Below are 16,866 nucleotides of genomic sequence, written 5' to 3'. Positions count from 1 at the left end.
AAACCGGCTGGGAAGCGGGGGAGACGCGCCGCTTTTGCTGTGTCGCAGGTGGGTTGTTTCTTTAGGTTATCTGAACGAGCGAAGGGCTTCTGGGGATTCTCTGCCCCGTTTGCGAGAAGGGCGCTTCTTCTGGGGAGACAGCAGCTCTCCCCTTCCTTCCCTAGTAGATGAGACAGCAAGGTAGACTTTCTCTGAATGTGGAGGATCCACTTAAGTATTTTTGGCTTAATAGTTTGTGATAATCTTTTCCCCTTTCTGTAAATGTACTGAGATAGCAAGGGAAGTCTGTTGCTGGGCAGGATAACTGTGTGTGAAGGCAGTGGGTGAAATGTCATGGAGTGTCAGAGTGAATGATAAGCAATGATAGGAGAAACTGGATGAAACTGCAACTGTACTGAGTCGCCTTTCTGTCTGTAATACAATCAGATATGCATAACTTGTTGATGTGTCGTCATAACTTGAATTTGGATAAGTATCTCTTCCCCAGTATAATCGGGATTCAGAGATTTCTGCCCATTAGGGCCTCTGAGTCAGCAGCTGCAAATAAACTGTTTTTCTTGATAACAGTCTTGGGTCTCTCTCCCCCCCCCCCGAACCCCCGCTTACCACAGCATAGAAAAGGGCAAGAGTCCAGTAGCACCTTAAAAACTAACAAAAATATTTTCTGGCAGGGTATGAGCTTTCTGAAGAAGTGAGCTGTGGCTCACGAAAGCTCATGCCCTGCCAGAAAATATTTTTGTTAGTCTTTAAGGTGCTACTGGACTCTTGCCCTTTTCTACTACTGCAGACAGACTAACATGGCTACCCACTGTGAATTATCTTCCTTCCCTAGTAGGGGGAAACTTCAGGATTATCCCGTTTTACTTTCGTGTACCTAAAACCTCTCGTCTCAAGTGAGGTTCATAGATCTCCCCCCCAGCCCCACTCCAGCTGGGGCAAGAAGGATCTGGGGATAAAGTGGTAAGATCTTTAGCCGGCGACTGTTATTTTTTTGATGCCATGGTACAGCGCCTGGCGCACGGTTGGCCCTCTGTCAATAATGCCGGGTCCAATGGAAGTTGGCCCAGTCAGTTTGCGCGGTGATGTGGTCTGCTGAGTTAAATGCTGCTAACTTTCAAGCAGATGTGCAGAGGATCGCTGGGCCGCCTTCTCATCTGTGAGACCAAAGTGGCTCATGGACAGATACTGTTCACATTTAGTAGAAAAGGGCAAGAGTCCAGTATCAGCTTAAAGACTAACAAAAATATTTTCTGGTAGGGTATGAGCTTTTGTGAGCCACAGCTCACTTCTTCAGATACAGCTAGAATGTGAGCTGTGGCTCACGAAAGGTCATACCCTGCCTGAAAATATTTTTGTTAGTCTTTAAGGTGCTACTGGACTCTTGCCCTTTTCTACTACTGCAGACAGACTAACACGGCTACCCACTGAATTGTCCACATTTAGTGATGCCCCTTAATTTAAATCAATTCGTTCATTTCTGTGACTGTTTTCTGGTTCTGTAGTAGAAATAGTAACATATCTTCACTTCAGAGATAACTGTGACCTTAGACCCATGCTGCATTTTTTTTCCTGGTAGCGCCTAAATTAATGAAGTATGTTCACCCTGTCTGTCAGTGTACAGTAAGTGCAAACATTCCTGAGCCTCTGGTTGTAGAACTCTTATGACCTGTTCCCATGGCAGTACATATTCAATAGAGTTTGCTCCCTACTAATCACAATAAGTCCCAATTTGCTATTGAATTTTCACCATGTAATATTTCATCATGTTTGAGTTCAGCCTTGGTGGCAAATGCACACTTATTGCATACGCAGGCAGGATCCATGGTTTGTATACTTGGAGCAGCGTAACTGGATCCACATATGGTTGCATGTTTGCACTATTGTAATCAATTATCTCCTGGATTGGCTGGCAAGAAGATCCAGGAGGTGTAAGATTACAGCACAATATCCAGTAATTCAGTCACGCTGCTTCAAAAATGCAAAGAAACAGTCACAGAGGTTTCTTAATTTATAATCTGTTTAATTAGAGTATAATCCTGTGTCCACAAAAAGCTAATGAGCATTTGGGCAAAGTTTAAAGTGTACATGTTACAAAGTGAATACAATTACTTGGAACATAAGCTCATCAAGGTCTGTAGAAAATGTATGAGATCACTGAGCAATTTAAATAACATGGGGACCACAACCGAAGCTGCTGGTTAAAATTCCCTGATGGTATGTGTGCATTTGCACCTGTATAGATGCACCTCTTAGTTGGAATTGTGCTTACAAACTATTTGTAAGGTGCTCATCCTGAACTATGTAATGTGCAAACTATAGCATCCATAATTGTGCATGGTCACAATTGATCTGGGCAAGAGGGTGATTTTAGTGAGTCTGCTTATATGATGGAATGTAGTTAGAATAGTGCTTAAGTAGAACCCGCAAGCTTCAGTGAGGCCCTGTTGTGCTATACCTATCCCAGTCTTATTGCAGCCTTGAGTAAAAAGGCCAGTGTAATACCCATCTGGGTTATGAGTCTCTGGCGTGCTAATTAAGAATTTAGTTTATATGTTGCAGACCAGTTGGGACACTGGGCATGTGCCATGTCTCATGGGCAGGATCCTTGGCCTCATTATACTTAAATGTGATCACGGGTGCTCATGACATGCATGTGTTGTTTATGTGTTTTAACTGAATTATTTTATAATTTTGATCTGTTTTAAATTTTTCAAATGTGTTAATGTTTTTACGTTCACCGCCTTGTGGACCCTGATAGGGCAGAAAGGCGGCATAAAAAAGTTTTTAATAGTAATTATAAGGTAGTTTGTGTAGTTAGGGCTTTCAGTTAGATTTAATTTGTGTTAATTGTAGACTTATATGACACCAGAAGGAGATTCTTTTTATTTTGTTTTACCTAGTGCTGCTTGATCTTTGAGTGCTTATAAATGAATGTTTTTCCACAGAAGTATTAAAAAATGACATCCCTCGCTCACCAGCTGAAGCGCCTTGCACTCCCTCAGAATGATCCTAGTCTCTTGTCTCGAAAAGAAGCAGCATCACTGTTGTTTGATTGCAGGGAAGCTGCCAATATTGACCGGGAGACCTTTTTTGCCATAGGTAAGTAGGGCCTAGGCAAGAGTTCTTTGTGGCCGTTGTGATCATCACTGATTTTTCCTCTCAGGTCAGGTCTTGTTTGTGACATTGGGCTGAATTTTTGGAGGCATTCCAAAAAGATTGGTCTTGTGTGAGATGTAGCCCCTTTCCATCTCTTACTTAGCACTGTGATAATTTCTATGAATGCTTGCTAAAATAAGTGTCATGTATGCAAACTGGTCAACATATTAGTAAGGTTGAGGAAAACATGCCATAGGGAAGAAGGGAACAACTGTTTTCCTGTTCTGGATATGTGAATGCATTTTCAGTTTCAAGTTAAGGTTATGTGAGAACTTCATGTTTAATCTGGTCTGATACCTTATAAAATTGTGCTTCTGTGTGTGTGCAGTCAAGTCACAGTTGACTTAAGTTGACCCTGTAGGGTTTTCAAGGCAAGAGACATACAGAGGTGGTTTGCCATTGCCTGCCTCCACGTGGTCTGAGAGAGTTCTGCGAGAACTGTGACTGGCTGAAGGTCACCCAGCAGGCTCCATGTGGAGGAGTGGGGAATTGAACCTGGTTTTCCAGATTAGAGTCAGTCACACCTTCAGATAAATATAACTTTGCAGTTTCTTCTATTTAGATACACTACCTGGCTTGGGAGCACAGCTACGCTTATATGGATCAGAGAGTGCTTAACCTTTGTTGCTGGATCAGATGTCCTCTAGGGCTATAAAAAATAGTCTGAGATATTGAAATGGCTCTATTCTCTTTGACAGGGTGCACTGGCCTGGAAGAGCTGACTGGCATTGATCCGTCCTTTGAGGTGTTTCAGACAACGCTTTTCAGTCAGATGTCAAAAGGTTTGGAGCGCAGTGTCCAAACTAAGGCAGTAAACCGGCAGCTGGATGAAAATATTTCATTGTTCCTAATTCATGTGTCGCCTTACTTTATGCTTAAACCAGCACAGAAGTGCCTTGAGTGGCTGATTCACAGGTAATCAATTAATTTCTCTGTAAATCAAGGACTCTCAGACCTTGTTTCCCGTGAACTTCCCTGAATTAAGAACTTCCTGTGTGATCCCCTGAATTGTTCCAGCCCCCACAGAAAAAAGGAGACAGTCTTGAACACGTGAAACTGCCTTATACTAAATCAGACCCTTGGTCCATCAAAGTCAGTATTGTCTACTCAAACCGGCAGAGGCTCTCCAGGGTCTCAGGCAGAGAAAGGTATTTCACATCACCTACTTGCCTAGTCCCTTTAACTGGAGATGCCGGGGATTGAACCTGGGACCTTCTGCATGCCAAGCAGATGCTCTACCACTGAGTCACAGCCCCTCCCTCTTCTGGTGTGTTTGTATGTGACAGTATCTGGCTTCCTTCTAGATGTCTATAGAATTCTCACATTATGGGGAAGGGGACAGAGAATCAAGCTTGTGGTTGGCCTTTTGAATAATCACATCACAAACCCAGATATTGACAATTCAGGTGTTGTGTTAGGGTGGACAGCGCTGTTACAACTACTATAAGCAGCTCTTTCGTCTCAGAAATTCCTGTGTTTATTCACATGCATGTATTTTACTTATTTAGGTTTCATATCCATCTCTACAACCAGGACAGTTTGGTTGGCTGCGTGTTGCCCTACCATGAGACTAAATTGTTTGTACGAGTTATTCAACTTCTGAAAATTAGTGACCCCACTCACAGGTGGCATTGGTTGCATCCAATTCAGGTGAAGTACTGAAAGAAATACCTAAAAACTTTTATCATTAAGGCTTTGAGCTATTATTGTTGCAAGTCCTCGAATACAATGTCTTGAATATGTGTCTGTGTGTGAGTTTAAAACTCTACAGGGGAGTTATGTTTTATCTATCTCTTTTGCATGCTGGCTATTTTATAGGTAAAAGTTGTGTTTGGTCAAGTTGAGTGGATTCAGTGATTTGCTAGCGGAAGAAATACAGGTCTTTGCTACAGTTCTTCCCTCCCACTAGTCCCTTCTAGACCCTGGAAAGTTGACTCCTGGAATCTCGGGATACATGTGGAGAGTAATAGACATCAGGGGCTGCAGTGCAAAATCACCCTCTCCCCCCCCTCTGCAAATGCAGCTCTGCTGATGAAAAAAGGGAGGAATGGCCAATTTCACCCCCATCCTGTGCATTTCTCATCCCAAGTGGCTGGTTGTCCATGCTGATCCTGAGACCCATAAAACTTTCCAGGAGTCGGAAGGAACTGTTTGGGAGGTGAGGCATGCAGCAAAACTCTACGTCCACCAGTACCTTGTGCTGGATGATCACTGGATCCAAGCCAGTATACTAGCTAACTTGGAATGGCTTTTTTGGGAAAGAGTAAACATTTTTGTGCCATCTTTATGGTTGCCTCTTTGGATTTGTTTATTTTTTTAAAAGCATCCATTGCTTTTTAGTTTTGTGTCACTAGTTACAAGTGCACAAATACCACTGAGATCAGTAGAGTATAAGTTCATGTAACTGGATTATCTTCATATAACACAGAAAACCAATAGGCAGGTAAGGTATTCAGGGGCAGCACTGATAAACTTCCACTTCAGTGGATATGCTTCACATATTGTGTGAATGAGAACTGCTTCCTGTAATAGCTTTTGCGTTGTTTAGATACCTGTTGTGATAGCAAAATTTAGTTTACAGATTTTCTGCATATTTTTAAATTAAGCTACTCTAAGTGATTGCAGCTTTCTTAAATCTTATTCTCTGGCCTCTTCAATGACAGAAACCAGGAGTCCCTCTGGCAAAGGGAACTTTGATTACGCACTGCTACAAAGATCTGGGCTTCATGGATTTCTTATGCAGTCTAGTCACACAGTCTGTAAAGGTTGGTATACTGTTGCAGTCTAATGTCACTGTGCACGTCTCCTCATTCATATGTTCAAATATTTACTGTAAGCAAAACAAATCTGCTAAGCGCTGAAAGGAAACAAAGTGAGAGCATGCAGGTACCAAATTAGATTGAAATTATTGTCTGTGCCTGCTTATGCTGAGCAGATTTGAACAATGGCTTTTTGTTTGCAATAAAGTGGGGGCAGTGCGTGTGCTTCTGTTCCTACAGCATGTACACAGTAACATAAGCAATGCATATCCTCAGTTTTCACAGTCCTTTCCGCCTCTCAGATCACAACCAAATAGCATGTCAATTTCCCTGCTATGTATACAGTATCTCTAAATACTGAATATGGGAATTAGGGCAATTTTGTCTTAATCCCACTGAAAAGGAAACTGCACCTAGTAAAAGGAGTGCTGTGAGTGATTTCTGTTTGTGTGTGATTATTATTCTAAATATCTTTATTGACAGGCTTTTTCTCTGTACCCTGGGAGTTTATCACAGATGAGAGTCCTGTTCACCTTCTACGCCTCCACCATTGTGTCTGCTCTTGGGGCTGCAGAAACTATAACGGACACTATAGTCTCCAAATTGCTTCCTTACATCCAAAAGGTACCTGATGATGATGCTTTTCCTCCATGTGATTTATTTTTTAGATTACTTGCACTTTCTTTTGAGGAGGTGTTGGTCAGCTGGGCGTAGCTATAAAACAAATTTACAGTTTTTGGATTAGACAGAAGTTGGGGTGGTGAAGGCTGTTGTCATTGCTGTGGGTTGCAGTTAACATCAGCAGTATTTGCAAGCGACAATCAAAGGGCAGTCCTAAGAAGAGTGTCACCCTTCTAAACCCATTGATGTCAATGATCTGAGAAGGGTGTAACTCATTCAGGATTGCACTGTTATTCCCAGAGTCATAACTTCTCTCAGCTGTTGCTTCTTCCCCATAATTCTCTTGTCGCTTACTGTATTTTGAGTTGTGTATTAAAACTAACTTCCTGGCAATGTAAAGATAAAGGTAGTCCCCTGACCCATGGGGTGTTATCACATCCCAACGTTTACTGGGCAGACTTTGTTTACGGAGTGGTTTGTCATTGCCTTCCCCAGTCGCCTACACTTTACCCCCAGCAAGCTGGGTACTCATTTTACCGACCTCGGAATGATGGAAGGCTGAGTCAACCTTGAGCTAGCTACCTGAAACCGACTTCTGCCGTGATCGAACTCAGTCATGAGCAGAACTTTTGACTGCAGTACTGCAGCTTACCACTCTGCGCCACAGGGCTCCTGGCAGTGTACATGTGTTTTATTGTTATTCAGAGAACAGGACTCTTCCTGTTATCCCAGTGTTATCCTTGTTGACCACCCAGTTTGTCCATGGCTCATGGGGAATTTGACCATTGGTTGTACAGGTGTAAATTTGACATGGTAGCCATTGGAACTGGGAGGGGAAATCCCACTGTGTGAATTGGTAGTTGCCTGGTTCTAGTGCTCTGTTCCAGATACAGGAGCTCCTTTATCTGCTAGGCTTTCCTGTTCACTTCAGTGGAGGTGGTAGCTCCATGCAGGCCTGCTGAAGGGGAAAGACTGCTTGCATGGGAGCTCAGTGTCCTCGGTGTACAACGCACACACAGGGCTTTGAATAGGACACATATTTTGGTATGCTTGTGTCTTCCAACATAAGTTGTGTAATACAGCTCTGGACACAACTTTTATTTTTATTTGTTTGTTTTGTTGCAGGGTTTGAAATCCTCATTGGCAGATTATAGAGCTGCAACCTACATGATAGTTGGCCAGTTGGCAGCAAAGATGACAATGGAAATGTCTTTAGTGCACGCCTTGGCTCTCCAGATCAGCAAGTCTTTGACCAAATCTTCCTCCCTTATCAAAGAGGGGCTCAGCTGTTTGATTGTCCTCCTACAGAGTCAAAAGGAAGAAGGCCTTGGGAAAAAGTCAGTATACATCATTAAAAAAAGAACAACCATGAGTTCCAGGGGTTGGGGGAGCAATATGCCTTTTCAGTTGTCAATCACTGAAGCAGCTGCTAACTTAATTGCTTTTCCAGCGCATATTTTATATTCAGTTTTATAAAGCTTGCACTGAGATTATTCTTTTCTTGAAAATATTGAAAATAAGTCCATGAACTTTGCTTTACCATAATGGTGTGGCTTGGGGATTATGTTTGGTAAGAGTCTTGCCTCCTGGATCTGAGATAAGTTAAATGTGCAGGATTTTGAAGACCTGTGTTAAATAAGGAAATGCAGCTTTTGTTAAACTGACATTTTATTAAATTTTCCTCATCAGTTTCCATTCCAAATTCCACTTTTGTGCAGATGCCCTTTAATTAGTGTATTTCTGGAACAACGTAAGTAGTTTAGAATGTTTTTAAAAGTTTGAAAACATCTTGGGATGGCCTAGTATTCCCCCTCAAGGGAAGGTCATCACTCAATATCTGTGAACAAACAGACCTGTAAGTGCTGAGGGTTTACTCTCCCTTCAGGGTACTGAGGCCCTGCAGCAGGCCCTGAGAGATACTGCTGCCTAAACTTAAAGCCCTTGTGCATAGGAAACTCAAGGAGGTCCTGACTGGTCATAAATCATAGAATCCTCATCAGGTTGATGAGGAATGGAATTTATTCCTTGAAGGGATGCACATCTACATTATGGTGCATCTCTTGTCTTTAAGTGTTGCAGTGATGTATTTTTCGTTTTCTTGTTGATCTAATAAAACCTGGGCCTTAAAATCTTGCGTCTTGGTAGAACCTGGATGCCTTAACCTGATGATGTCAGCTGAGGCATCTTTAATGGGTTTCTGAATGCTTTCAATGTTTTCTTGTGCAGGCCGTTTACCCATCTGTGTAATATTCCAGACTTGGTTACTACCCTTCATGAAATTTCAGCCGCTTATGATGTCAGTCCAATTTTGCGTTACATGTTACCACACCTAGTTCACACGGTTATTTATGGAAAGAGAGGTATGTTAATTTACTTCACAGTTCAGCTTATACCTGAGGTTTAGAAGAAGTGTTGGTTTTTATACCCCGCTTTTCTCTATCTTTAAGGAGTCCCTTCCCCTCCCCACAACAGACACCTTGTGAGGTAGGTGGGGCTGAGAGAGTTTGGAGAGAACTGTGACTGGCCCAAGGTCACCCAGCAGGCTGCATACGGAGGAGCAGGGAATCAAACCCGGTTCTCCAGATTAGAGTCTGCCGCTTTTAACCACAATGCCACGCTGGCTCTAGGTCTGCTTGGAACTAGGTCTACTTCTCTTGGAAGCAGGATCCAGTTAGAAAGTCAAGATCCTTCAGAAGTCAGCAGTAGATTGGCCAACTAGGATCTCAGAAAGCCCATTTCATATCCCCCCACTCTGTATGGAAGCTTTCTGTGTGACTTTGGACCATTCTCATTCTTTCAGTCTCACAGTGTTGTTGTGAGGGGGAAATCAGTACACCACAGTCAGCTCTTTGAAGGAAGATTGGGGTGAAAGTAGAGCAAAGTAGCATGTTGCCTTCAGGGTCCTGGTGACTGTATCATTCCCCCAGGCTAGCAAGCATTACATTGTGCTTTACTATAGGTCTTAATTAGAGTACTGGTATTATTAGAAGCTTTTGCTTTTAAATTCATCTATTATTTCAGGTAATCATTACCGTTGCTTTATAAAAATCTGCCTGTTTTCAGAAATGCAAGAAGAATCCAACTTAGTAGAAAATCAAATCTCCATCAAGCATCTAGAAGCTATAATTACAAATATACTTCTAGAAAAAGATTTGGATCATTTATTGGCCTGGTAAGCTAACCTTTCTATGGAATCATTTTGTTGTATGTTCTTGATGGACTGGGTAGCATTATTGGTTCTTGTAGGTTATCCGGGCTGTGTAACCGTGGTCTTGGAATTTTCTTTCCTGACGTTTCGCCAGCAACTGTGGCAGGCATCTTCAGAGTAGTAACACTGAAGGACAGTGTCTCTCAGTGTCAAGTGTGTAGTTTGAACCAATGAACTCTGACCATGAAAGCCTTCGACAATATTTTGGGTAGCATTAGTTGGACTTTGAATCACTTCCAGTGCTTGGCTTGATGGGATATTAGGTTGTACTGAGTTGTTTTTCTCCATTTTTTCCAAGGTTTATCACTTTGCAATTGCAAACATTTTTGAGATTTCTGTGCATTTATTTCCTTTGAATGTTTTGTGAGTAAAGTTGTATTTCAGATTTGGCCTTGAAGGAAAAGTCATTTTGAATCAAGAGTGTTTTTTTAGAAAGAGCAAAAAAAAGAAAATCTCTATTACTAATTTATCGGATTGAGAAAAATGTATATCTTGTTTCTCTAAAGAGATCATTGATTCCTTTTCTTACTATTTCAGTACATTTCTGAAGCACTATGTCTCCTATGGTGTAGTGAGTGACTCTGATCCTGCTGCAATGGCAGAGATTAACACAGAACTGCTTCCTCTCATCAGGCTTTTTGAAAGAAAGTAAGTGATTTCTGACACTTACATGGCCAGTATGCCTGCCAGTAGCAGTTGGTGGTTGTAGGCTGCAGACCCGCCTCCTAACACTTGTTGTCTTATTCTCTGTAAAGCACTATGTACACTAATAACCTTAAACATGCAGATTTTTAAAAACTAATGTGAATTTCATCCTCCCCTGTCTAGAGGGCTTGTGGAGAATATGGAGTTTAGAAACAAGCATGAGGAATGAAATTGGAGCTGTAAAAATTTTTTTTAAGCAGTTCAGTGGTTAAAACAATTCTATGACTCTGTCCCTTAGCCATCAGGTGAAGCACCCATACTGTTTCCTGAAAACACTCAGGCTTTTGTGAGCTTTGCACAGAAGTGAGAGATATATATTCTGTGAAGCATATTGAGAACAAGATGCAAGTTGGGACAAGACTGTTTTGGTGTGGGACATGGATGGTGGTGCTAATAAGTCAGCCTCAAGTCTGCTGGTCCTGCATCTGTAATATAAGGAGTGTCAGATGGAGATTCTGTCTGGATACCATTGTCAGACTCTGGCCAAAAGATGAAAGCCAACAAGGAAGTCCCAGCAGCAACAGACCAGAGCAAGCCCTATGAAACCCTTTCCAAGCTAAGTTTGCTTGGGGCCAGGGTACATGCCTCATCCCATGTACCATGTCAGTTAAGATCCTCTTCTCAAGCCCTGTTCTTTGTGTTCGCATCTGCAGAGGTGATGAGGGGGACAACCGGAGACAGGGCTTTTTCAGTGCTGGCACCTTGTCAGTGCAATGCTCTCTTTCCCCGAACATGTAACTGAAGGGTTCCATCTTTGTTAGCTGTTTCTATGGTCTGCTTGTAGCCTGAGGGGTGCTTACGGGCTTCATTTTAGGCTTCTTTAATGTTGGTTGTATCCCTTGTTTTAATATTGATAATTTTATGGTTGTTTATGATTTTGTTGTACTGTTTTTACATTGTGAACCTCAAGCAGGTCTTTGGATAGGCAGCATATATTTTTTTTTAAAAAATAAATAACTAAAGAAGCTCTACTGTTTGCTATACCTTGCATTTAAAAAGGTAAAGGTCCCCTGTGCAATCACCAGGTCATTCCTGACCCATGGGGTGACGTCACATCCCGACGTTTTCTAGGCAGACTTTGTTTGCGGGGTGGTTTGCCAGTGCCTTCCCCAGTCATTTTCCCTTTACCCCCAGCAAGCTGGGTACTCATTTCACCGACCTCGGAAGGATGGAAGGCTGAATCAACCTTGAGCCGGCTACCTGAAACCGACTTCCGTCAGGATCGAACTCAGGTTGTGAGCAGAGCTTGGACTGCAGTACTGCAGCTTAACACTCTGCGCCACGGGGCTCCTTGCATTTACCTCCCCACAAAGAGCTTGGGGTTGCTATTAATTGCTGTAGTGGGGTATGGGTAAAATATAGTCTTTAGGATGCGAGCAACTAAGGGCTTCTTTACAGTGAAAACAAGCCCCATGACTTCTGCCTGTAAATGATTTGATCCTAGTAGGCCATCCTTGTGAGGAAACCCATTGCCTTGATCTGTACCAGTTGTGAGTCACGCTTCACACACAGCTTCATGTAGAACACCTGGCAGTGACCAAGGCACGATTCCCATTCTTTACACCAAATGGATATGATAAAATATTTTCCTAGCTCCCATTGCAGACTTCTGTTCCAGGTGCATTGTATGAATATCCCGGGCTGTCAAAGTGTTAATCTAACGCTGCTAGCAAGTTGCTTACAACCAGGAACAGGAGCACTGCATGCTGGGTCAGACCATCTAAACATATGTACGAGAAAGCCTAGTGTCAAATAATATAAACAATAAAAGAAGAAAGTATTAATTTTGTTTCATTTCCATTTGTGAATGCCACGTCAACTTTACTGTTAAAAAGTTTGCGTGTTCTAATGCTCTTACAGTTTAAAGGCTGTAACTGATAATAAATCGGTTTGAGTTAAAATGGAATTAGGATCTGGGAGGCCCAGGTTCAAATCTCCACTCTGCCATGAAGCTTCCTGGATGACCTTGGGCCAATCAATCTCTGGTAGCCCAACCTACTTCATAAGGTTGTTGTGAGGGGAAATTGGGAAGAGACAACTATAGAACCACTCTGTGCTCCTTGTAGGAAGAACTGGATAAATAGTAATGGATACAGTTGTTCTTTAAAATTCCTTATACTGTTAAGGATTGGATGCATTTTAGTGTGTTTATTAATCATTCTAAAATATTCTTACTATCTTGGAATCTCAAGAAATAGAGCGCCTTAGAAGGTTCCCTACCTCATAATATTTTCTTTCCATATGGCAGGTATCCTAAAACACTAGATTTAGTTCTGGAGGAGCATTTGAAAGTAATTAGAAATCAGAAAGAGCAAGATCTCTTCCACCAGTTTATTTCCCTTTCAATGAGTGGTGGTAAATATCAGGTGAGTCAAAGTAATTTTCTGGACTATTTGAGACTACTTCTAGTTTGTTCAGTCATTGCTAAATTGATGAGAGGTTGAGAAAAGATGAGTTGCTAAGGTATCTTCAGGTCAATATTTGTAACAAAAGCCCCTTTCCTCTAGGATTGCTACAATTTTACCTGTTCGATGTCAGCAACCGTGTGCATGGTTATCATTTCATTTACATCGGTTTTCATACTGTGTCCCGTGGACCTTGGGGTTCCTTAGAAACTTGAACCCACAATAAGTTTCCAAGGAACCCCACTTAATTAATAAGTTAGAAGATCAGTAATGGCAGAGAAACTGCCAAAGATAGGGGACCTACCAATATGCGTCACTGCAACATGCAGATGGAATGGAGTGCTGGGTGCGTTCCAAGGCACATGTACAGATTAAATAGAAGAACAATGAGATTCCTGCATGAACACCCTATAACATGGTCAAGAATTCTGTACCATATACAAGAGTTCTTTGACAATAATCAACATGTATATTGTAGGCAATTTGAAAATGCTGTTTAAACTGTGTCTTTTTGCCTTTTTCTGGTTTATTCCCTTCATTAACAATTCTGTTTTTAGTTTAAGGTCCTTCCCTTTTGAATGAGAACTGAAAAACACAGCTAGTGGGTCCTTGGTATATTGTTTTGCTACACCCATCGCATTATTAAAACCGTCACATAAAAAAGGGTTAGATTTCACCAACTTTCCGCCCATGTATGCAGAGCTCTCCCCGCCTTCCCCAAGCAATGTTCTGCAACCCTCAAAGAGAAGATGCTGAGAGTCAAAGATAAAAAGTCATGTTCTGCAACCCTCAAAGAGAAGATGCTGAGAGTCAAAGACAAAAAGTCATGATGGTCAGGAGGCTGGGGGGGGAGGGCATCAGGCTAGAAATCACCCCCCCCTTTCCATCAGCAGAACATCAGCTGGATATTATCCAGTGGGATGGATCCAAACTTCCATGAGCTCAGCTTTTTCCTGTCTTCATCTTCTTTCTCCAGCACTGATAACTCTACAGAAAAGTACTCCTGAAGGCGGGGGTTTGGACCCTTGGTCACAGTGCTGGATGAAGAACATGGGGCTGTAGTGGGAAGAGGATATCAGAAGTTAGTGCAAATGTAGTGTCTGTGAATTTCTATTGATTTCCCCCTTCCGACTGCAGTGCCATCTTCTGTTTCCAGCCATTCCCTTACTTTCAAGGAATGCAGGGGAAATTTGGATCCACCCCTTGACTTCGTGATAGAGGTCATCTATTCAATGGTGTAGCCTTAAAAATTGTTGTGTGGTGAATATCTGTCTATGTCTATATGTGTGTGTGTGTGTAATAAGCTTCTGAGTATTTGTGATCTATATGTAAATAAGCTTCTGAGTATTTCTGATCTGTATTCGTAGTTCCTGGAGGATTCTGATACATCTCTGCTACTTAGCCTCAATCATCCCCAGTCAGCAGTCAGAGTTCTTGCTGTTCAGCATTTGAAAGAAATCATTGAAACATCGAAGGTTGGTTCTCCTGCAGCCTTTGTTTGGGTACTCTTTGGTTAACAAGGTCTTAATAATTTAGCAAGCACTTTAAACAGAAATACGCATAATACCCAAAAGTAAATTCTCAATTTTTAGTGTTTTCATTGATTCTCTATTGCAACCTAGAGTTATTTGTAAGACAAAATTTTCACTTCCTTCACTAATATAGTAAGTTGGCCTCTACATGTGAACTCGAACTTAAGTAGGCAATATTAAACTCAATATCGGGGAGAGCCCCTGTAGTTTAACATCTATACTACACTGGTATTTTGTCAGTCCCTATACTGGCATTGGGGGTGGATACGGCCCTTTACTACCTTCTCTCAAGTCACCAAGGATATTGTGCTCATGATGTCACATGTTCGATGCTAGGCTGTGGATGTAAATGCAGAAAAAAAATTGCTAACTGTAGTTTGTAACAGTTGTGAAACAACCACAAGTATTAGCTTGTTGCCATTTAGGGATACACCTGTGGTCCTGTGGGTGACCTGACCCCTAGCTGAAACACAACTGTTTCATAATTATCTAAACCATATTATGTCCAATGTTTCACTGAAAATTGACACTGGTAGTGCAGTGCTAAGAACAGTTTCCTGGAAGTAAGCCTTATTTATAGACCTGGGTTGGATTCTGAGTACACCTGCTTAGATTTGCTCTCCCAGTGATTTTAGGAAGCCAATTTTTCCCTTTCTTTCTCTTAAGGAAGGCTTTGATGACGCCTTCATAGAAGAAGCAATTTTGATGCGCCTTAAGGATGATAATCTAGAGGTGGTTATATCTACTCTCAGTACATTAGAGGTAGGTCTTCAACTCGTGAACAGCCAATTGGGAATGTGTGGTTTATATTGGGATACAACTCTGAACAAGGAGACGCTAGTGCTTCATTCAACCACTGTGTGCTGAAAGGGTGTTTGTGTGTGGTTCTTTTCAATGAGTATTGTACGTCAGACTATTCATGTCTCTACCTGAGAATGTAAATTTTGCGGTGACTTGCTAACAAACTTAATATTGACAGTGGAGAACTTGACTTTCTGATGGTTTTTGGAAATATTTGGGGCAATTACTAATAAATCTTAAACTTCTTGCATTAATTATTACTATTTGTGAGTGTGGTTTTTGCATTATTGGCTTTGAGCATTAGTCCCCAGCAGATCTACTCTCCATCTAATAAATATGAAACTAAAGAAATTTAAAAGTACACCAAATAATACTCAGAGAATAATCCAGACATTATTTTCAGCAGCAGTTTTTCTTTCAGCATAAATTGTACTTGAGGATTACAAAATTTTTGTATAGCTCTGCATTAGACCCACACTAATATAGGTCTAATGATGGTTTAAATTGTTTGCCCCAATAGTCCTCATGCATCTTTATTCTGGTTGCTTTATTCTAGACTCGGTTGGCTACTCTCAAGACAATGGATGAACACATTGCTTTCAGTCTGTTGAATGTCTTTGAGAGAGCTGACCTCTCCAAGGATGAAAAATGGTAAGGGCTTAGTTGATACATTTCCTCTAAGTTTTTCACATGAACAGGTATTGTTTTGTCCCTTCAGTAGCTCACTTTGATTACTTGACATGCCGTATCTTTGAATATGTCGATCAGTCAAGAGATCAGTCAACTTTGAATAGACTCATGAGGCTCTTGCTGAAATATCCAATGGGTTCAGTTAATTAAAAAATGTGTAAAAAGGGGCTTTGGAGCACGAAAAGGCATTAAATGCATCATTTATAAAATACAGTCTTTTTCACATCTAGATTATACATACGTATAAAATGCGGACTCAGGTTGTGTGTTTCAGATCCCGATGTTGCCCAGTAGAATGTTAAACCAGCATTCATTTATTCTCCCTCTGCCCACAGATGCTTTTCAGCAACACAGTCAAATGTTACTGGCACTAACAAATATAACCTAATTGCATGAGAAACTAGAGAAAGGAGGAGAATAACCATGGTTTAAATACAGAGATTCTGTTATGTTATCGACAGATCTTTCTGCCAGTGCAAAAAGCCTTCTGTTGATGCCTCTTTCACTAGGGGAGGTTTCCTTGTGTTGGAGGAAGATTCCATTGTCAGTGGAATGGAATCTGTGGTTCCAGCCCCTTAATGGTTTGGGACAGGTGATCTAGAAGTACTCATTCTTCTTCTGTGTTATAGGTACAAGATCCTGGTAGCAGCAATGCGTCTGTTAACCAAAGAAAAGATTCTTACAGAGAATGAAGATCTCTTAAATCGATTCGTCCTGCAGTTATTACCGTTTGTCGTCATCACCACCAATAATTCAAAATCTGCCGAATGGAAAGTGGCAGCTTGTGTAGCAGAGTCTGGTCTTTGCTCCCTGCATCCTTTGTTGAAAGGGTGGCCTGAAGGTGAGTCTTAAGAAATTGCAGTGTTTTAAAATGAAAAAGCAGCAGCAAAGTTGCTGTATTTGTTTTAACATTCTTTACTCTTAAACAATAGGCTTATAAATATTTTTAAACGAGAACAGTGAGAAGAATGCAGTCCCCAAAGGAAGTG

At 41.5% G+C, this 16,866-nt stretch overlaps 1 protein-coding gene across 1 annotated transcript in view; it reads left to right on the top strand.

The window, feature by feature from the left end:
- The first annotated feature begins 2,956 nt into the window (after positions 1–2,956).
- HEATR1 (HEAT repeat containing 1) overlaps positions 2,957–16,866 on the top strand; it is a 54,503-nt gene continuing 40,593 nt past the window's right edge. Inside the window, exons 1-14 of the mRNA XM_056853259.1 lie at positions 2,957–3,099; positions 3,855–4,071; positions 4,665–4,806; positions 5,820–5,921; positions 6,399–6,539; positions 7,662–7,873; positions 8,763–8,896; positions 9,600–9,708; positions 10,282–10,392; positions 12,698–12,815; positions 14,222–14,333; positions 15,057–15,148; positions 15,744–15,838; positions 16,507–16,718. Coding sequence (XP_056709237.1) covers positions 2,958–3,099; positions 3,855–4,071; positions 4,665–4,806; positions 5,820–5,921; positions 6,399–6,539; positions 7,662–7,873; positions 8,763–8,896; positions 9,600–9,708; positions 10,282–10,392; positions 12,698–12,815; positions 14,222–14,333; positions 15,057–15,148; positions 15,744–15,838; positions 16,507–16,718 — 1,939 coding nt within the window. The 5' untranslated portion in view covers position 2,957. The remainder of the gene's footprint in view (positions 3,100–3,854; positions 4,072–4,664; positions 4,807–5,819; positions 5,922–6,398; positions 6,540–7,661; positions 7,874–8,762; positions 8,897–9,599; positions 9,709–10,281; positions 10,393–12,697; positions 12,816–14,221; positions 14,334–15,056; positions 15,149–15,743; positions 15,839–16,506; positions 16,719–16,866) is intronic.

This window comes from Euleptes europaea, chromosome 7, assembly GCF_029931775.1.
Source record: "Euleptes europaea isolate rEulEur1 chromosome 7, rEulEur1.hap1, whole genome shotgun sequence".
In the NCBI taxonomy this organism is placed as follows: domain Eukaryota; kingdom Metazoa; phylum Chordata; class Lepidosauria; order Squamata; family Sphaerodactylidae; genus Euleptes; species Euleptes europaea.
Note: the sequence above shows the minus strand (reverse complement) of the source record. Positions and strands in the feature narration are given on the sequence as shown.